At 39.1% G+C, this 20,782-nt stretch overlaps 3 protein-coding genes across 4 annotated transcripts in view; 1 reads left to right on the forward strand and 2 right to left on the reverse strand.

The window, feature by feature from the left end:
* The window catches only part of adam22 (ADAM metallopeptidase domain 22), a gene marked incomplete at its 3' end in the record, with an annotated part of 59,624 nt that extends 55,799 nt beyond the window's left edge, over positions 1 to 3,825 (reverse strand). The window contains exons 1-2 of the mRNA XM_083918884.1: positions 3,582 to 3,825; positions 3,139 to 3,299 (exon numbers count right to left, since the gene is read on the reverse strand). Of these exons, the coding sequence (XP_083775010.1) occupies positions 3,139 to 3,299; positions 3,582 to 3,678 (258 nt within the window). The 5' untranslated portion in view covers positions 3,679 to 3,825. The remainder of the gene's footprint in view (positions 1 to 3,138; positions 3,300 to 3,581) is intronic.
* A 3,372-nt stretch (positions 3,826 to 7,197) lies between these two features.
* dbf4 (DBF4-CDC7 kinase regulatory subunit) lies at positions 7,198 to 11,960 on the reverse strand (the record flags this gene model as incomplete). The annotated part of the gene is made up of 12 exons (XM_083917823.1): positions 7,198 to 8,023; positions 8,150 to 8,268; positions 8,916 to 9,030; positions 9,829 to 9,954; positions 10,045 to 10,090; positions 10,186 to 10,231; positions 10,357 to 10,436; positions 10,548 to 10,617; positions 10,702 to 10,752; positions 10,868 to 11,071; positions 11,610 to 11,776; positions 11,906 to 11,960. 12 exons carry the CDS (start codon positions 11,958 to 11,960, stop codon positions 7,198 to 7,200), a joined length of 1,905 nt encoding a protein of 634 aa, XP_083773949.1.
* A 1,665-nt stretch (positions 11,961 to 13,625) lies between these two features.
* slc25a40 (solute carrier family 25 member 40) lies at positions 13,626 to 20,692 on the forward strand. Of its 2 annotated transcripts, none has more exons than XM_083918903.1 (10): positions 13,626 to 13,778; positions 15,114 to 15,215; positions 16,691 to 16,750; positions 16,847 to 16,953; positions 17,094 to 17,161; positions 17,506 to 17,630; positions 18,896 to 19,179; positions 19,309 to 19,390; positions 19,740 to 19,820; positions 19,911 to 20,692. In XM_083918903.1, the coding sequence occupies exons 2-10, from the start codon at positions 15,122 to 15,124 to the stop codon at positions 20,042 to 20,044; spliced, it is 1,035 nt and encodes a 344-aa protein (XP_083775029.1). In that variant the 5' UTR covers positions 13,626 to 13,778; positions 15,114 to 15,121; the 3' UTR covers positions 20,045 to 20,692. The 2 variants fall into 2 exon arrangements, with proteins under 2 accessions (XP_083775029.1, XP_083775030.1); XM_083918904.1 differs by having other exon boundaries at positions 18,896 to 19,226; positions 19,911 to 20,048.
* The last annotated feature ends 90 nt before the right edge of the window (positions 20,693 to 20,782 follow it).

Raw genomic sequence — 20,782 nt, forward strand, 5'->3', positions numbered from 1 at the left:
AAACCCATACTGAATCATATTTTCAAATGCGCTTTCTTCACTGGCTGCATGTGCTGTGTGTGATTGATTCAGCTGGAAGAGGGTCTGATTCATTCCCAGCTCTGGGCACATATGGTGCAAGCCTTATTACAAATCTAGGGTCAATGAGAACTCCCCACAATCATTCCTGTGCAGGTCCAGGGGCATCCCAGAGCTGAGCTAAAAAACAGCTGACCCTCCCCCAGACTCTGCCCGCAGGCTGCCTTCATTTCAGACCGGACACGGCATGACAACGAGGGGAGGAGGGGTGTGTCTTTTTTTTGTTTCCATCTCAAGATGTGCCTCTGTGCTCACCCATGGATGACCTTAGCCTGTGAGGTCCCCATAGACCACAGACTCAATTGTTTGTAGGCGTGTGTCTGTGCATGGCCAATGCATATATGAGCGAGTAAAAGGGTGTGTGTCGGTTGTGAGTGTTAGCATGTATAAAGGGCAATCCCTTTCCATGGCACACTTGTGATGAAATCTTATCTGGCAGATTGGATCCATGATGGGAGGAGGTACCAGTAATTGTGTTTAATGAAAGCACATCCCAGCTTGACTGAGCCGGGCCAATATTCTGAGGCCGCTGCTGACTCTTCTTACATTGATTTCTGAGTTATAGCAAGCCGGACTTTCCACTCATGACTGTCCGAGTATGACTGTAAGTGCTATCAAAGCACTGCACACAGACAGAGAGGCAGTTAGGCAAACATACAATCCAACACACACTTGAGTCTTCTTCACACACACGCCTGTTTTCACCAAAACAACATGAGCACTTTGCTAAACTCCCCTCTTCATTCAGTGTTGAAGCCACTTGTGTCTGAGACTGAAAATAGGCAGCAGAAGTCTATAAATATCTGTGTGTCACACATTTTCAGAAGTATTTGACAGATTTGTTTTTAGGCTGTTGGTCTAAAAAAAAGCCAAATAACTGATCAAACGTTGTACAAGTGACATCACAACTGATTGCCGATTCAACTCTTGGAGAATAAGAGGCTCGGAACATCAAAACATCTGATCAAAGATGCAGCTGTCTCCCCCTCATCCTACCCTGGATCTATTTCTCACTAGGAATGTATATTTTGCAGCATAATAAGAACTGTCAGGCCGTACCTGATTGCTGTTAGTTTAAAAACCATAAGCTGACACAATACCATTTTCTCCTGAGCTGTAAATTCAGGCATTACACATTTCTTATCTAAACTGGCTCCAGTGAAGGTACTTTTAGTAGGTACGTTTCAGGCATGATGTGACACAATTCGAGTCTTCTTAAGAATCTGTGTAGAAAGTAAAAATCTGCTGTGCAGAAATGATCTCCCTTGCTCTAACTGTCATTCAGAAAGAGTTAGGAAAGGTAAGAGTAGCTTCAAAATGAAAACATTAGAGTTATATCCGATAGCAGATGGTTCCTGTTAGCCTGTTTACCCATCAGGCTGCAGCTCGGCCTGAGGTGTGAGAGAGACAAAGGGTTAACACCTCCCTGCCTGCTACCATCTGTGGCCCTCTCCACTCTCTGAGCCCTGAATAGGCTAGCCTACACAAAACTAAGCCGCACAAATTAAAAACGCATGACAGGTTTGCGCAAAGCTAATTGACTCATCTCTTGAAATGAACCCAGCAGACACGCTGCTTCACTGAACTGAGTCAGTGAACACACTTACAGTGATTATGAATATTACGGTACTGTATTGGTTATAACAGACGAGGCCAAATGGGACTAGTAGGCTTTCTTGTCAAATAACGTTGTTTTGTCCATTGGGTCTGCATAATTTTGTTAAATGGTTTAATTAGGTACGTGTCAACTGAAAAAACAAGTGTAACCCAATGGATAGCCTTCTATGAGCCTACATTGTTTTGTTTGCAAAATAAAATAACTGTGAATTAATGTATACATATTTAAAGGAATACATGATCTTGGGACTCCATCCCTCTTTACAACACATATCCTGCAGATTACCACAGTAAATATTCAGATATTCAGCTATTACAGACAAGAAGATGCTGGATTCTTCAGGCAAATACAGATATTGTAAAGATGCACAATACGGATTATATAACCTATTGTTACCTGCTTCTCATGACCGATACAGATAAGATGACCAATAATTTCATTTCCTTGCACATCTTGCAAATTAACTTTTTTGACATCATCTGTCAAATAACACATTAAATGTAAACTCAATACGGATTAACCTGCAGATCGCAAACCAACTTTAAACATGTATACCACCACCCATTGTATCAGAGTGTATAGATTCTGTGCTTGTTAGGTCGATGAAGCATTTGGCTTTGTATAATTAATCTGCTATATTTTCATTATTGGAATAACACATAATATAAATCGTACATCCCTGCGATCTAAATATTTGAGTGATAGTGATCAGCCAAGTGGTTTAACATAAACACATTACATAAAACAACATATTTGGAAAACAAATTTCAACATCAGTGCTCTCTGGTGGACAGATTGTTATGGCAACACTGTTTTTAATTTACCTTAAAAATAGTGTAACTTTGGCATTTCTCTATACTGCAGCTTCCGGGTACATACTGGCTGTCATATACACTGACACAGTATATCTGTAATAAGCTGACAACCACTGATAATATTGTCCACTCAGATTAATCAATCAGGCTCTAACAGTTAACTCTCTGGTGAATTTCATTCATGACTAAAGTGAAAAAAGCTGCTGATGGGACACGGGCATGGTGAGGCAGCTGCTGGGACAGCAACCTAGCTGGACACACAAGATGCAAGTTATCACTAAATTATTAATTTTCCCGGTTGACCAGATAAATATATCTGATTTCCTACAGTCAAAACTTAAGCTGAATATTTGGTATCAGTTTAAAGGCGGTGGTCTGTTTTTGGCATATGAAGGCAATGATGACCCATATAGCACCTGTAAACAGTCCAATTAGAGCGGCCTGTTCCTGCCTAAATTTGCAAAAGCTTCTTCTATTTTCTTAGTAATTAACTCATTTTTAATTTTCCCTTTGAGAACAAGGGTAGAGGAGGAGATGAATCAATGCAAACATAAACATGAAGGAAAAAGAGAGCAGCACACACTTCTCTCTCCCTCCTGACAACAAGGAAAACAGCATGTAAGCTACCTGTGTGGAGCCGGAGCCGGCTTTAACCCTGGTGCTGAGCTCATCCTCTGTGATCTGGCTGTGGTTGTGCCTGCTGTAGAGCAGGCGGAGAGGCACCGTGTCCTCCTTCCCGACAAACCTGCCTGCATCACGAAGAGCCTTCAAGCTCGACAAGGCGTCTCCTGCACAGAGAGGAAAACACCGATTTCATTACCCGCCTGTCCCTCCGTGCGGGAAACAGAGGTGATACAGAGACACATTTATCACAAACACCGCCATCTGAAATGTCGATTGGTCCTTTTTGCCTCGATAACACGAAACAGCTACATGCATATTTTAGATGGAGACCATGAAGTGGCAGAAGCTATACAAAAAAACAAAACAAACACAGGCCTGTTAATGGGAATTTAAGGCTTTGTTTGCGCCGTTATAATTAATGTAATATCTAAAATAGCATCAGTTACCATTTTGGGCATTAGGGATGCTCTGGTGACCGACGTGCATCAATCCACAGATGCACAAAAGGGAAATCCACCATCGCGGGCGCATCATCAGCACCATCACCTTTCCCTCTCCTGGTGGAAATTATAAAACAATGCGGTATTCCAGGAGCAGGCTCTCGGAGTCCTGCCTTCGCTAGGGGAGATCAAAGCCGCCGCTGGTCGTCTGGTTAGCGCAGTCCCTCTGGTTGGGGGCCATCGGGGTCCTTACGAGTCTGAACGCCGAGCGCGTCTGAGCGCACAGAGACCCCGCGGATCAGCAGCACGGAGGAGGCGAGAGAGCGAGAGAGAGAGAGAGAGAGAGAGAGAGAGAGAGAGAGAGAGAGAGCGAGAGAGAGAGAGAGAGAGAGAGAGCGAGAGAGAGAGAGAGAGAGAGAGAGAGAGCGAGAGAGAGAGAGAGAGAGAGAGAGAGAGAGAGAGAGAGAGAGAGAGAGACTGGGGACACCTCCTTAAAACACATCAATATCCAGCGGCTCACTGCAGAAACGCCTAATGCATAAATATAAGCGAGCAGTGGAGACGGGCCGACCACTGGACCGGCTCAACGCCCGCCTCCTCCGGCTTCCTCCGTGGTAAACTGCTGCAGGAGCGCCATCCCTGCCCAAATCTGCCTGTTATCACCACGGGTCACTCCAAAAAATAAAACATGTTTAGAAAATCATGGTAACAAGCCAAGCATAAACAGGGATGCCTCCCATTCATATATTTGACATGTTTATTTCCAACAAAACCTTTAAACTGTTGACACAAGGCAGCATCAACAGACTATTCAACACTATACACACATCAGTGTTTATATAGTATTTTATACATTAAGGTTGCAGAAAGTCTCCTTTACAAATATGTTATCTTGTCTGAAGGGTTGGCCAAAACAGGTCATATTTTGTAGATTGGAAAACAAAATGCTGTACAATGATTCAAGCAGACTGACAATGAAAAGGGCAATAAGAATAAATCATCTCATCAAAATGAAAGCAGGTTTAAATAGGAACAGCCTCCTGTTTCACAATAGTGTTGCCTTAGCAAAGCAATTCCTAAAACTTCAAGATAGAAATAGGTTCGTTTAAGGCAGTGCTTGTCAGCCAGGGGTCTGGGGACACAGGGGTCCTGAAGGGAGTTCTAGGGTCTCCAAAACAATGGGGAATAGTTTTTAATTCATGAGCCAATTGTGAGCAAGAGTGGTGATTTTGATCTTTCACTAACTACACGGTTATCTCTAACACTGTAGTTGACAACTAACATGTATATAAAGGCAAAATAAGTCTGTTCTTAACATTTTCAGTTGGAGGTCCCTGAAGAGAAAATTGATCAAAGGTGAGTCTGTGACATAGTGTGTATGACTTTAGGGGTCAGAGGGTAAGATTGAGCCGTGTTGTTTGGCGTTTTCCCCGCATATGCTGCTCAAATGGAGGCGGGGTTATTACTGGATGTAAGCACCATGGACAGCCATGCGCTTAGAAATAAGCTAAAACCAATCGCGGGCTGCAGTGTTTCAAGCTCTTCCATTTATTGTCTGATCAGTGTGCTAGGGTGGTATCAGTACCATCCACAACTTTTGACAAAGGAAACAGAAAAATAACTGTTCCAGTGTGTAGTGAACTGAACTGAACCTGACTGCTCAAATGGTTTCAACAGTAACACTGTGGGGACCAAATGGAGTTTGCATCGTTTAATTCTTCTTCTAGGCCCAAAACTATTTCAAATGTAAATGTTATGTCGGAATTATACTGTTAAATAAAAAAATTAGACATTTTACACGACAATAAACCCATCCAGTCAGAGCTCGGGCCTTTAGGTTTGCATGTTCTCCCAGTGTTTGCAGGGTTTCTCTCACAAGTTTAAAGACATGTAAGCTTGTAGGTGTATTCAGACTCCAGCCCCTGCAAAACATAAACAGGTATATATAATGGATGGACCTTTAATGTGTGGTATACCGTAGTTTGTATGAGGCAGGAACAGTTTGTGCACTATGATCTGTGTGAGGAGGAAAAAAAATAATGTGTGTCTTCAGCGTTGCCTTTGCGAGTTTATTTGCATCTGTGCTTGTACCTCAGAACACATTATTGCTCAAGTCTTTTTCTTAAAAGTCACGCAGACTCCCATTCACCATCCATTTGAGAGCAGTGGGAACAAGGGCAGTATGCTAATGCTCTTAATGCAGGGGAAAGAGAGACGCTGAGCTAATGCATCAGAAAAAGCACATGAAGGCAGGTCATGAAAAGTGCACTTAGGAAAAATCCCTAAAATGTCATATATAATAACACACATCCTACCTGCAGGTCGTCACATTAACAAGCATGTGCAACAATAAGATGTCTTTTTAATACATATACAACCATGTGTGGGAAGATTCAAGTCATATATATAGTCAATTATTATGACTAAAGCTGCCATTTTCACCATTTGCTGCCCCTTTTTCACCAAACAGCATTCAGTGGAAACTATGGAAATGAACACTTCTGTAAATATGAATTCGGTTATATTTCATAGAATTTGAAGTGGCAATAAAATGCATCACATTTGTGAAATTGTTTTAAAAGGCATTTTGTAATATTAGCATGTACATGTTACTGTGTGTTTAAGTTTAAAAGGCTGAACTGCATTTATTCCGATTGGATGTTTATATAATAGATAATGTATTCAAACATCTTCTGTCTGAAACTGAAGAATGAATAATACATTATGGAACGATTTCAGGAGTGAGGCAACTAAGACACATGGGTAATGGTAGATATTTTAGTTCACAATGAATCTGGAGAATAGCAAGGAATTCTACACACAGGCCACTTAATGTTGTACACTGGAATAAAAAAACCAGTTCAACTGTTCTGCCATAAATTCTACTTTTGCAAAGCTTGTTTTTTTCAGTTAGTAATAATTTCTAATATTCTGGCCCTCTGGTGTACGTAGATGGTGTGGCCAAAATATTGTAAACTCTCAATATAATGCTGTCCAGTTCAGTCCAACACCACTGCAAACTACGACAATACTAAACATGGAGTTCAATTCAAACCTCTGTGTCAATCAAAACTGAACATTACTATCTTTGTAAAGGCAGAATATACGGCAGAGATGATGTATACGATCACATTAGACTACAAGTGTACCCACAAAGGAGCTTTAGGTTAACTCATCTTGTTTAAAGTATTTTTAACTTTAAACAGAGATTTGGTTTAAGTGAAAAAGGCTGCAAATCAATATCAAGATGTCACTACTTTTTGTACATTTTAAGGGAATATATTAGTTTCAAATATTTTTTTTTATTTACAGTCCACTTTGACAGTCATGCGTGTTGAGTTTATGATTTAAATGCTAAATAAATGTATTTAACACATTTTTGCAAAATGTCATTTTAAAGCTACTGTGAAGAGAATTATAAATGTTTCACATCTTATAAGATGCTGTGAACAAAATTCACACACATCAACAGCTGCCTTTCATCCCTGAAACAATAAGCCACTGCACGTCACTCTGCCATCTTCAAACTGAAGACAAGGTGGCATGGCGCAGAATTTGTTATGTATAGAAGTTTTGGAAAAAGCAATAGTGCAGTTTATTCCTTCAGTTCATTTCTCCACTCTCAGTCCTCAAACCCAAGAAATTCCACATTCATGTCATCACTTGACTGAAAAATTTCCCAAAGTTCACGCATGGAGTTGTCGGGAATGTCACTTGGTTTTACACATTCAACATGTGCGTCTACTTTCCGTCTTTTGCGTTTATAAACTCTCACCCTCCTCTGTATTTTTCGCTCAGGAGAGAAGCTTTGTAAAGGAAAGCTTGCTTCTTCCCTTTCTGTTAGGACGTTTCCAGTCATTTTGTCAGGCAATAGGTTTCCTTCCTGAACAGCCTCACGCACTGAGGAACCATGTTTCTTATCAGTCTCCTCTTGTTGATTTGTTAAACCATTAAGGCATTTTGAGGAAGCTTCACTCTGAACATTGTGATTATGGAAGTGAGAGGTTGAGTTGTTTAGGTCTTCGGTTATTGTTTGGTCCACCTTGTTGACATGAGGACCTGTGGAGGGAAAAGAGGGAAGACATTCATCTCTAGAGGGGTCTGTTTCCGTGTTGGGCTGAGGACTTTGAGCCAGCTCACTTTTTTGAGCGCAAGAAGTCAAAGAATTCTGTCTGCACATCCGTTTACGTGCAAGAGATTTGCTCTTGGGTCTGTCTGTGTGAGTGGAATAGCTCCTCCTCTCCCCTTCTTTGTGAATCAGAGGAGCAGAACCAGTAACTGATCTGATTTCTAGAGTATGTCCTGAATAAGGTCCCTTGTGCCCATAGACAGTCCGGTGCTGCTCTTCTTTAATAATCTCTGTGGTTTCGAGAGCTCCCTGGTGTCTTGGCGCAGTTTTCCCACATGGTCCAGGAACAATCAGAACAGAGGAAACACTGCACTTTGGTCTAACATGAAACAAAGAAAAGATTACATGAGTAGAGTGTAGCAGAAAGATAAAAGACCTGGATCTGTCAGAAGCTAATTTAATTTACATGCATTTCTTTCTTGTGAAAGGAGCGTGGAGAAATTACCTTTTAACTTGAGTTTTGATGTGGATGAAGTTGCAATGCTGCAGAGTTGAAACCAGTTCATCCAACACGAGGTATTCGTCACTCTTGGAGAAAGCCTTGTGACGTTCACTCTTCAGATGCTGAACGGGAAATATTACCCAGTTAAATTATGTATTTACAGCGACCAGTGGAGGCTACTGAGCTGCCAATTTCCTCTATTACACAAGCAACTAAGTACAAAAATAAATCTTCCTTGTTCAAGATTCTGCCACATTAGAAACTAATATAGCACAAATACATCAATATAGACTCAGTCTCATTAAATTGAAACTACTTGACACTGGATCGTATATCATGTATCATTATACATTAGTGGCAATAGTGTTGTACAACACTACAGATGGTATGGATATTTTGCTGTTTTCCATAAACCTTACATATCACTGTGTTCAAATCGTTAAAGGCTGAATTACTGATCAACTAGCACCAGCAGTTTAATAGTTTGCAAGTTTATTCGATGCTGAGTTTTCATTTAATATTATTTCATAACGCACACAAAAATGACAGCAAAGTGACGTCTAGACACAGGTATACTCTGATGAAAACATTTTCAGACTTGCGTATATAGGTTTAAAAAAGGAAGTTGTTCTAATTAACTGAGCAGTGTAGTGATTACTACTGAAACACCATGCTTTAACTCTTTGTTGTCGTGTGTGTTTTGACTTATGTGGCATTACCATATATTATTGTACAATCAGTTTTCACTTTTACAAAATTGATAACTTACTGTTGTGACATTCTCATATTTGACCATACAGCACTCGCAGTAGCCGCCTCGTTTCTTGTCTCTGATCTTCTTTCGGCCGTTTGCTCGCTCTTCACTGGATGAGGCTTTTGCACCTCTGTTCCCAGAGGTTGCACAAATAAAAAAAAAACTACTGTAAGTTGAAAACAGTTTGGATCTCTGCATTCTGATACTTTTTCATTCAGTCTTGATTGAGTGGCCCCATCAGTACCAACTCAAATTGTGCAGACAAGCACTTTTCAATCCCACAGAACTTTAAATTCCACTCAAGATCCTAAAGTTTCAAAAGACACCAAACACATCTGACTGAATTACAGATGAATAAGTAGAATAGAGTTCAAACACAGTGCAGTGATTTGTGTCAAAATACAGAGATGAAAATGTGGTTATTCAATTTTTCCACAATGATCAGTTTGTTTTTGGCTTCCCTGTGCGATATAAATCAAAAACAAGGCAACATGGTTGGCTGAGAAAAGACATTAACATCAATGAACAACACTGTAAAAGATACAGATGATTGAAAAAACAACAGGTGCCCACTACTTGACTTTAGCCGTGATTTTCCACTTGTCGACAGCTTTTGGCGCTCCCCCAAAAAGCCCCAGATCGGAGGCAAATTGGTGTTGGCTCTGTGCTTGGAGCTCTGGCGTGATCTACAAACTTTTAAAGACACAAGTTGTGTAGTGTGTAGAGTACAGCAAACTAACGACTTTGAAAGTCTTGTAGTGGGCACTTGACATTAGTTAAAGTATCTTTGTTGCTCCTTAAGGAGAATTTCAGTTGGGATTTGTTAGTTCCAGTGGTTAAAATGGGTCATCTTTGTGTAACCGTGACATAATACTGTGTGTCCACATGTTAATTTAGCTAAAAGCAAAGCAGAGAAGAAACATCATACCTGTGTCCTGGATGTTTTTTCCCAGGGGGATCCTTGTCCTCGACACAGAAGGGACTACAGGGAGGAATGGTCTTCAGGTTGAACTCAGGTGTATGAGGCATAGTCAGGTAGAGTGGACAGTAGTGTCTGAGGAGGGGAACATTAACATTGTATGGTCAATAGATGTAAACAACTCCAAGACAGGATGTCTGCTTCTTTTGATCTACTGTCTCTCACCTGCTTGAATCCTCAACCTTGATGAACGGTTTACTGACTCGCCCCCCTGGAACAAACATCATTGATAGTCAGTTTTAAATCTGAGCATCTATTTAGAAAGCATCCAAAACAATGGTTGGGTAATAACTGCATTATATTTACCTTTGGATTTTTGAAAGCCTTGCTTTGCTAATGGCTCAGCTTTGACCTATAAAGAATAAAAAAAAAGAGCATTTAAAAACAATATTTTACCATGTTTAAACCATCCTTTTTAAGATAACAACACAAAAATGAAATTCTATTTTTACAAAGAACACATTTAAGAATTTTGACCTTTAAGCTTTTGACAGTAGTGGCAGCAGGACACTGGCTGCTGGCAATCTTTTTCTTCTTCTGAACATATGCTTTTATATCTGTGAGTGTCATAAACGAAAACAAACACAGTAAGTCATTACTAAACATTCAAATAATGCAGAGGATATATCAATTTGCGTTGCATACATCAACCATTATTCACAACATACCATCTATGTAGAGGATTTTCACACCCCACTCCAGAGCATTTGACAAGATCTTGTTGATTTTCACTCTCTCCTGAAAACAAACAAAGAATTAGAACAGAAAAGACACAAGTAGTCAAAGTTCCTGACTGAACTCATTAGTGTTGACTTAACAAACCTGCTCTTTCACCACTCTCTCCACCAAAGACTTCCCTCGACTTGAAACAAACTGCAAAACCAAAAGATAAAACCTATGACATTAATAACTAGTAAAAATGATCTGGAAGGGAATTGTACAGGTAAGAAGTGAGAAAAATTTGATGAAACAATGAAAGAGAACTCACTGCGTCTGTTTGGCCCTGAGACTTGTTTTTGATGTTGTCCCCACGGCTGCCAGGCTGGTGCTGCTTCAACTGAGGGTGAGGTGAACTTGGGCCGGACTCCGGGCTGGGGACAGGAGAGTCCTGTCTGAGGCAATGCACATATCGAGCCTCCCTCTTGTTGGATACCAGATACCTGATTTCCTTACTGAAGAACTTCTCGACAGTCTAAGTGACAAACAGGATATGGTTTAGGGGGAAAGCTCTAAGACTTTTATACCAACTGCAATACACAGAGTATGTAAATAGTGTCGGAGAGGGTTGAAATCCAACATATATACAGTTTTGGTACTAACTGAAATGTGTCCATAGCGCAGAGTATCCAAAACTGTCAAGTAACAAAGCTGTTATGTCGTTTACAGTTTTTGTGATCAGATATTTTGTCATTTAAATTAGAATTTGACCCTCAAAATGTAAGACAAAGTCTTGTGCTGCTGCTTATATTTAGCCAACATTTTATCTTTGAAAAGTTTGGCTTATTTTGTTGAATGAAAATATATCTGTCTGCAAATATTGAAACCAAAACTCAGGCATCGTACGCAAATGTCTAACTTATGACTATGTAACTTCATGTCCAGCTGACACAGGGGAAATGACAAAGATGTGAACCTCTCTGACAGCTATAAAAACAACATATGAAACCATTTCCTCCTGGGATAATTAAAGTATTTCTGATTCTGATGTGGAAAATGTGTTTTTGTCTCACCCCTCCCAGGTCTCTGATGTCATTCTCCAAAGTCTGTGCTATTCTGTTTGACGGCAGATCCAGGAAAAAGACTTTCCCAGCAAAAGGTTTGACTTGAGCAGGAGAGGGCACACATGTCGGCTTAGCTTGGCTCAGCGTTGCCTTGTCACCAGCACTGACGCCTTTCGCTAAAGAGGGAATCAGTAAAGTCCAAGAATGAGAGAGGGAGATCCACCGGTAAATCACTGCTGAAGGGCTTGAAACAGTGGTCACTATTCAACTGAGTGATCAATCACAAATGAAACCACTGATCTTACCACTGAACAGATTGATCCTCAATAGAGCAACAGGACAACTGTAAAAATTGGGCATGACTGCATTTAAGTGCAGAAAGTCATTAAGTGAAAATAGCTGGGGATCTAATATTCTAAATATACGTGAAAATGTTTTTAGTTTTATTGGGAGCAGAGTTTTAACAAAAACAAACAATTTCCCAGCTTGAGATCAATAAAGTATTTCTATTCTTTTCTAAACATGAGATTAGAAAGTCAGTGGTAATAATAACAACAACAATAATTATTATTATTATAATCATCATAATTATGATAATAATACAAAACAATAAAATACTAACAATTATGACAATAATAATAAAAATGATGATAATAATAATATATAGTAATTATAATATAATTATAATGAAATAGTAAAATACTATGAAAATAACAGTAATCATCATAATAATTATGATAATAATAACAATAATAATAAAAGTAATAATGATGATGATGATAATATCCATCATCATCATAATAATAGCTAATATTAATTATGATGATGATAATAATGACAATAATTATGTTGATGATACTACTACTAATAATAATAATAATAATAATTATGGTTTAATTAGCCCTCACCCTACATTTCAAGTTTAAGTTAACTATAAAACACGGAAACGGGCTTCGGTAATAAAAACGCTTATTATAAAGTTACACCAGTAGTGATTAATAACAGTATTACCTCGCCATGTGGGTCCTGTGCGCCTCTGGGTGCGTTTTGGCTTCATTTCATCTCTTTCATTGAGAAAACGCTGCCTTGAGTCAATATTAGCACCAGACGTCCTTGTTTGTCTGTGTGTAAACAAAGAAAAGGTTATTTACAAAGAAGATAAAGACGAAGGAAAAAGGGGGTCTGAATAGTAGCATTAACAGTGTAACGTTAGCATAATGTTAGTGTTTACTGTTCTCCCGTTAATCATATTTAACTGACGGTAACGTTAACCTTACCGTCTAACGTCACGTAACTAACGTCAACGGTTCCCCGGCGGACAAACAGCTTTGTCGGTTAGCTGCTTTGCTAAACTTACGTTACATTATTTCGCAAGTTAACATTAATAAACAACAGAGGAGCTGCGTTTACGCGTCTGTGACAACAAAGTATCCACCGGCAGGAGGGTTTTACGACTGTTTATCCAGCTGGAACAAACTTTTTAGATCACAAACGTCTCTGTCTTTCCCGCTTTAAATCCCAATGGTGGAGGAGGAACTCTATGTTGCCATGTTTGACACTTTCCGGTCAAGTGACTACTGTCTCGTTTAAAAGCACTACTTAAATTCCCAGGTTAGACTCTTAGCAGTTTTGTTATAACATTAAATTAAGATTATAATCTTATAAGTAACCCGTATCTATTTGATGAACGTCAATGTAATCCTTTCCATACCTTTGAGAAACTGCGTTTTACGGAAACTTTTAAAACCTGGCAACACCGAAAATAAGCAAACGCCCCCTTTGTGTTTGCGTGTGATCTTTCTACATTGCTGTAAAAATAAAAATAAATGAATAGATAAATTTAAAATTAGACAATATGTTTTCAATGTGTAAAACTATATTTATTTTACTCAGTGTATAGTTTTTTCTTAATATATTTACCCTGTGTTTACATTAATGTCGCGTAAAAAACTGACGAATGTGCTGTGCTGAAATTGCTATTGCGTAGGAAATGTCATCATGTAATCTTTGGTGTGTGAACCAACAGCTAGCTAAGGTTACAACAACACCTGGCCAGAACATGCACATGTGTTAGAGATATGCTTCCGTTGGAGCCTGAAGAACAGTAGTGACTGTCGATCTATGTGACTATGAATGTGTGTGTTCATGGGAAACGTTGTTGCTGAGGCGGTTTGGCAGGTAAGTAGTTACCTAACTCTCCTCTCAACGTCCCACATGTTTAAATGTAATAACGCACTAACGTTTCCGTGGACGCACTTAAGCTCATGTGGCAAAGCAAGCTCTGTATAAGTGATAACTAACTGAACTATGGCAGCAGTCAGTCATAAGTGAGCCGCTGTTTATCTTTTCGTGGTCAAACCAGCCGCACCAACATTTCAAGTGCGCCCGTATTACAGAATTTATGCTGAATGAACGGAGCAAGCAAGCTTCCGGTTTTCAAAATAAAACCTTGATTATCGAAGGCAGTAACAACAGACATACCATATAACTAAAACGCTATAATTTGTTGCTTGCATGCTAATTTCTTACTATAAAGGACATTTTGCACCTCAAGACTACGTTTACTGCTTGCCAACTCAGTATCAAGTATAGTTCGTTTTTTGAGTAATTCAGCCTCGAAGTTCCTTCTTTTGCATTGATAAAAGGAGTTATGTGCAATATTTACTGTGCTGTAAATTCACTTTCATCCATAATTTCTGACAAAGGTTGATACAGTTGATCTCAGCCTTCCTGTCTATTCACTCACTCAGTATCAAGCATATTTATTGTATAGTGTTTGAGAAATTCAGCCTCAAAGTTCCTTATTTTGCATTGATAAAAGGCATTATGTGCAATATTTATTCTACTGTAAAATCCCTTTCATCCATCATTTTTGACAAAGAAGATACAGTTTTTGGCTAAATTCTATCAAATTTTCTGTTTAACCTACGAATATAAATTATGGTGTAATGTTTGGAGTTAATTTAATGGTGTTAAACTAAATTCTAACTTCTTAACTTTGTAACCATATATCCTTGTGTTTACAAGAGTGGCCAAAGGGATGCTGACACCCCGATTTCCCCGTCGTAAACACTGGGAGCTACTGGTCGTCCAAATTAACATCAATGTTGTCAAAACATCCGGGACCATACTTCAGCCCTTCACAATACAATTACACGCTTTGACAGTTCTAAAATATACCGTAATGTCTTCTTAGTTTCCATTTTTAATGTAAACCATCACCTGAGCTCAGGCTGAGCGTCGCCCAGAAGTTCTTACTGCTTTCTCTCATCAAGGTCACTTTATTTTACTAATTTGACAAGTAAATGTTCATGTACAAATATGAAACCTCACTTTTAGATTCTTGGAAGTGTGTAAATTAATTCTACTTGCACTTCGGTGGCGATCAACAAGTAAAAGCAACACGAAAAGACCAGAAACCGCGGCAGAGCAGACCTGTCCCGATAGGGCTAATACAGTTACGTAACATACAAATTAAAATACGTCTAATGTCAAATCTTTGTTTTTTTTAAGAAGACAGCATGAGTGGTCAAAGTCCTCCAGCCTGTAATGGCATTACTCCACTTCAACAGATGGTGGCGTCCTGCTCTGGAGCAATCCTCACATCTTTGTTTGGTGAGACACATACTGTATATATTATATGTTATACATGTGTTTATTTTTCTAACTTTACATAATAAATAAATGACTAACAACCTAAATAAATACAAGTTCTAATCATAATGATAATAACCTATATCCTTCCAAACAAATAAGCTACTCTGAGAAAATGCAATACAAACTGAGAGCACTTATTTGAATTATTTTGTAACATAAATCAAATTGTACTTTTTCTTTTCTTTATCGTTCACACATTTGTCTTCTTTCTTCCTAAATACCTCTCACAATGTTGGTGGTGGAATACGTAGGACTAATCATCTCCTATGTGTAGCCTTTTTTCTTTAAAATAACTGAGATGATGTTTTACTTCCACATTACTGCAACATTAATGTTAATCACTTCTCATAACACAACATTTGTTTCCCTTTACATCCTGACAGTCAACGGTTTCAAACAGGTTTTTACTAATTTTATTATGTTATGAAAATCAACTTAAAAGACTTGAAATTCTACTTCCCAGTTGCCACTTTATTAGGTACACATAGCTAAAAAAATGAATGTAGCGTAGAACAATACTTTACTGTTTTACAGTATTTTATTTTAGTGGTGTTGACTCAAGTTTCTGGTCATTTTAGGAGGCTGTACATTGTGCTGTTGCTGAATTGTGATGTTTTATACTGAAAAGTGTCTCTTAGCAAACGCGTCTCTGTATATCACAAACAAATACAACAGCACCACAAACTACATTCTCCAAAATGAATCAACACCTAAAACAGTTCCACCTTGAACATAATATTGTCATGATATGTACCTAATAACCTGTCAAACGAGTGTGCTAAAGGTAATCCCCAGTAAACATCCTGTTTCTTTTTAATTTATGATAAAGGTATAGTATCATTCTCGCCATGTTAATGAAGCTGACAGCCAAAACGTCTAAAGTCTGTCCAAGTTGTGTGTTCAATGCTAATGAAAGTTATTTATATAGTTTTTATTGCTTTCACTAATAAAAAGTAAGTGACTGACAGATTGAATTAATTTAATAACATTTTATTTTTAGTGTCATATCTTTACAAAAGTTCTCTCAGGACATTTTCCTTATGGAGTAGGTCTATTTCCTATACTCCCCGATGAGCAAACCACAAGTTGGATCAAGATTAAAATGGTTATAGTGTGCTGCAATGAAAGATAACCAAAGGTTGCCTGAAATAGGGAAACACCCCAAAAATCTATTTTGCTTCTGAACATAGTTGATAATGATGTGAAATAAATGTGATTTGTGACAAGAGGCTACAATATGCAGAAACACTCGTGTCATGTTGCATTTTACCTCACCTGGCAAGCTTTGCTAACAGTGCAAAACATGTACAAACATCTGTGCATTATATAAATGCAGTAGATCTTTAATTTCCAACATCACATTTGGCAACATTTGTCCAGTGTACCTAATTTACAAACATGGAGGCTCATGCGATATCTCACGTTTTTTTCAGTTACTCCTTTGGATGTTGTGAAAATCAGGCTGCAGGCGCAGAAGAATCCCTTCCCCAAAGGTATAATGATCATGAACTGTGTTGGTATTGTGTTGTGTTAAATACAGTACACGTTAAATGACCACATGTGTTTGCTTTATTTTCAACTTCTTTCAGGGAAATGCTTTGTCTACTGCAATGGACTCATGGACCACATATGTGTGTGTGAAAACGGCAACTCCAGGGCCTGGTACAAAGCCCCCGGTCACTTCAGTGGCACACTGGTAACTATTTCACATACCCATTGCATGTCAAAATGAAATATAAAGCTTTGGAGTTTATCAGACAAGTGCCCTAGCTTGTTTGTCCCGACTGCCAACTATCTCGCCTTCCTACACTGATTCCTTGCTCTGTATTTCTGCAGGATGCCTTTGTCAAGATAGTACGCCATGAAGGAATAAAGGCATTATGGAGCGGTTTACCTCCAACCCTGTGAGTGTGAATTCTTCAGTGTCTTTTATTCCCTCGTTGCACTTCCTGCTACCTGCTCTCCTCTTAGAGCCGAGTTATTGATTGAGCAAATGTGGTTGGTCTGCAGTCGTTTAGCCTGTAGCTGATGCACTTGCTTTCATTTGAAGTTGTACCAATTAGTGGCAAACCACCTACGTTGTTTTGTTGTCGTTGTTGATGTTTGAGGGCTGATTACCAACGACTGCTTTATGCTAAATATTATCTTAATTAAGTTTTCTTTAATAGATTCATTCATTTATTGGTGTTGTTTCTGTGGTTTGCATAATCTTGATGTAAGCATAATCTTCTGTATATGTGATCTCCAGTGTGATGGCAGTGCCAGCTACAGTGATCTACTTCACCTGCTACGACCAGCTGTGTGCAGCGTTGAGGATCAGGATGGGGGACTACGCTCAGGAGGCTCCTCTTCTGGCAGGAGCGATCGCTAGAGGTGAGCTGACCGCTGTCACACGTCAAGACAAGATTCAAGAAGCTTTATTTATCCCGAGGGAAATTATTGTGCAACAGTTTTAATACAAAGATGGGGAAGAAAATCAAATCAACCAATTAACTTAATGTGACAGAGTGCAACAGTCAACAGTACAGCTTTCCAGCTCTGCCCCAAGCTTTAACATCAATTATTGTTGAATGTCTGCATTCAGTTTTTTTTACAGACTGGAACATGAACGGGATAATGTCGAGTGAGGTGGATTTTATTGTGAATTAAACCTCCTTCAGGCTTCACCTGGAGTCCTGCATCATCCTGTGAGGGTTCAAGTCATAAAAATGACCCGCTCACTCTCCCTGTGCAATTAATAATCTACTTTTTTGTGCAATAACTTAATCGACCTCATATATATTTAACTCCGTTTATTGTTTTTTTTAATACTTTCTGTATTTATTTAGCTGAGAGTTTATGGGTTTTCCTATACTGTATTTCTTTTTTTTTACCTCCCTTGTGTTTCTGTAAGCTGCTGGAATCTCAATTTCCCTGCGGGAGTCATCCCAAAGGATCAATAAAGAGAAGTCTAAGTCTCTAGGTCTACATTATCCCACTAATTACACAGCTACGTACTAAAGAAATCAATAATTTGGCACAAAATATTGATATAAAAATTATTATATGAGTCTATGGTCAGAACTGTGTCCATAGCGACAATCTGTTATTCATAAAAGCGGTCTGCATGTCATTAATAACAGGCTGTAGATTGCCTTAATTGACCAATCAGAATGAAGTATTCCACAAAGCTGTGTAATAATTAGTTATTTAAAAAAATGTACAAGTTGAAAAGGCATCTTTTGAGTCAGAGTTCCTTTCAGCATGGTTAACTTATTGCAGTATTTTAATAATACTGGTGGTTTAATTTCCAGATTAATTTTCAAGGGCAGCCACCCGTACCTACTGTCCTACAGCCCCGAGTATCTTTAATTTCCTCCAACACGAGATTTCATTTTGAAAACCTAGTCTGACATTGTGACCCTGAAGTGTGCAGTTATTAAAAAAGAGAGTTTTACAAAAGCACAGTTGATGAGGACGACTTCAATTTGCTTGATAATAATTCATAAAGAGATACGACTCTTTTCAATTAAAACGCTCCACCAAACTGAAAAAAAAGTCTTCAATGTCATTATCACCTGCTGTGTTTTTGTCCTATTCCGTCCAGCGATAAAAGATGTATTTTGAACTGTTTCTGTGTGTGTGTGTGTGTGCACCAGTGGGTTCAGCGACTGTGATCAGCCCTCTGGAGCTGATCCGTACGAAGCTGCAGTCCCAGAAACAGTCGTACAGGGAGCTGACCAACTACATCCGCTCTGCAGTGCAGACCGAGGGCTGGCGGTCTCTGTGGCGAGGTTTGGGGCCCACACTCTTCCGAGACGTGCCCTTCTCAGCCATGTACTGGTACAACTATGAGAAGGGCAAGAGCTTGCTGTGTGAGCGGTATAACACCAGAGAACCATCATTTACTATTACCTTCATTTCTGGAGCGGTGTCTGGCTCTGTGAGTGCATCCGCCCTCCTGTTTCCTCTGAAATGGCTTTTTAACCTGTAGGGACAGAAATCGACAGAAAATATCACAAATCACAAATGAACAATAAGTTAGTAATAATCTACCTTTCTATTTATTCAGATTGCTTCTATCGTCACGTTACCTTTTGATGTCGTCAAAACGAGAAGGCAGGTGGAGCTGGGAGAACTACAAGCAAAGAACTGTAATTATGCCATTATTCTTTATTATTATATTCATTAGTAAATGCTTCTGAAGATTGCAAATATTGTACATCGGTGGATTCCCAAACAGAGAAACTTATGAACTTGTTTGGAAAGATTGTGCAGTCAAGCAATCTTCCTTGCCGCCAGACAGCCCCGTTTAAGTTTACGCGAGGCAAACTGAAACCCTCCTATGCTCTCATCAAATCCACCAGACTTGACAAAAACAGTTTTACCTCGCAGAACATGGGGGTTTGCTGCTAACCCACTGCCTCGTGTTTCTTTGTTATTGTGTAACTTTGTGGTTAGTTAAGATTCATTTGATGTCGACTGCTGTCTTTGTCTCATCAGTGTCATGTCAGGTCTCTGCCTCCACCTTCAGCGTGATGAGCAGGATTGTGGCGCAGGCCGGCTTTGGTGGACTGTTTGCAGGTAGGTACTTTTGTGATATTTTTTGACTTCTCATACCTAACTACATGGAATTCATGTAATCACTCCTCTTCTCCGTTATCTCTCTGCCAGGTTTCATCCCAAGGTTGATCAAAGTGGCCCCGGCCTGCGCAATTATGATCAGCACTTACGAGTTTGGAAAAGCCTTTTTCCGCAAACATAACCAGGAGAGGATACTCGGGCCGCTGCAGACCAGTAACACCTGATAGTTTTCCAGTCATATCTACTCCAAACCCTATCACAACCACTGCTATACTATACCTGGAGGGGGAAAAGGCTCATGTCGCCAAACTAAAACCAAGCAGAAATGGAAGTAAAAGAAATAATGAAGTATTTGACACATTTCTGCATTACAAGATTTATATGGAATTACTTTTTATTAGTATTTATGATTTAATATTCTTTTGAATTTATGTTCACCGCTACAGATCCTGTGCCACAACTGAAAGAAAATCATGTTTTGTCTCTTTGGTTTTCAAATCACACGCTTTTTGATGTATTTAACCGCCAGCAGATGGCAGCCACTGTTTTGTTATGTGATTTTCTTGGTTCCAAATGTGGTTGTTTCACTGGGATCCTGAGCCATGTGCCTGAAGTGGTTACATTAGTGATAAAAGATTAATCTCTGTTATTCCTCTGTGTGTCACTTTGAGTCAGTGTATTCTCCCCTGACTTCGACAACGCAATACAAAGTCATAACAGTCTGAAGATGAACTGTGAAAGACCACTGAGACACATGTAAACTTTCTAAAAGTGTGAAATATTTTCATTCCTTGACTTTATAAAAGCTTTATCACCACACCTGTCCATTGTAGACAATAAAACAAATTCTCACTGTTTGACTAAGTGCAGTTTATTCAAAATGAAGGATAAAAAGGCAAACAAATCCAATAAAACATCTGCTGAGTGTCCGTCCAAATAGCTGCTGGAACGAGCTAAAGGCA

Source organism: Echiichthys vipera (assembly GCF_963691815.1).
Source record: "Echiichthys vipera genome assembly, chromosome: 8".
Lineage (NCBI taxonomy): Eukaryota > Metazoa > Chordata > Actinopteri > Perciformes > Trachinidae > Echiichthys > Echiichthys vipera.

Excerpts from the sequence above, each read along its gene's own strand:
- slc25a40 (XM_083918903.1), top strand. The coding sequence starts at position 15,122 with ATGAGTGGTCAAAGTCCTCCAGCCTGTAATGGCATTACTCCACTTCAA. Across the intron at positions 16,954-17,093 it reads GTCACTTCAGTGGCACACTG|GATGCCTTTGTCAAGATAGT; the intron begins GTAACTATTTCA and ends GTATTTCTGCAG. Across the intron at positions 19,821-19,910 it reads CTTTGGTGGACTGTTTGCAG|GTTTCATCCCAAGGTTGATC; the intron begins GTAGGTACTTTT and ends TCTCTCTGCCAG.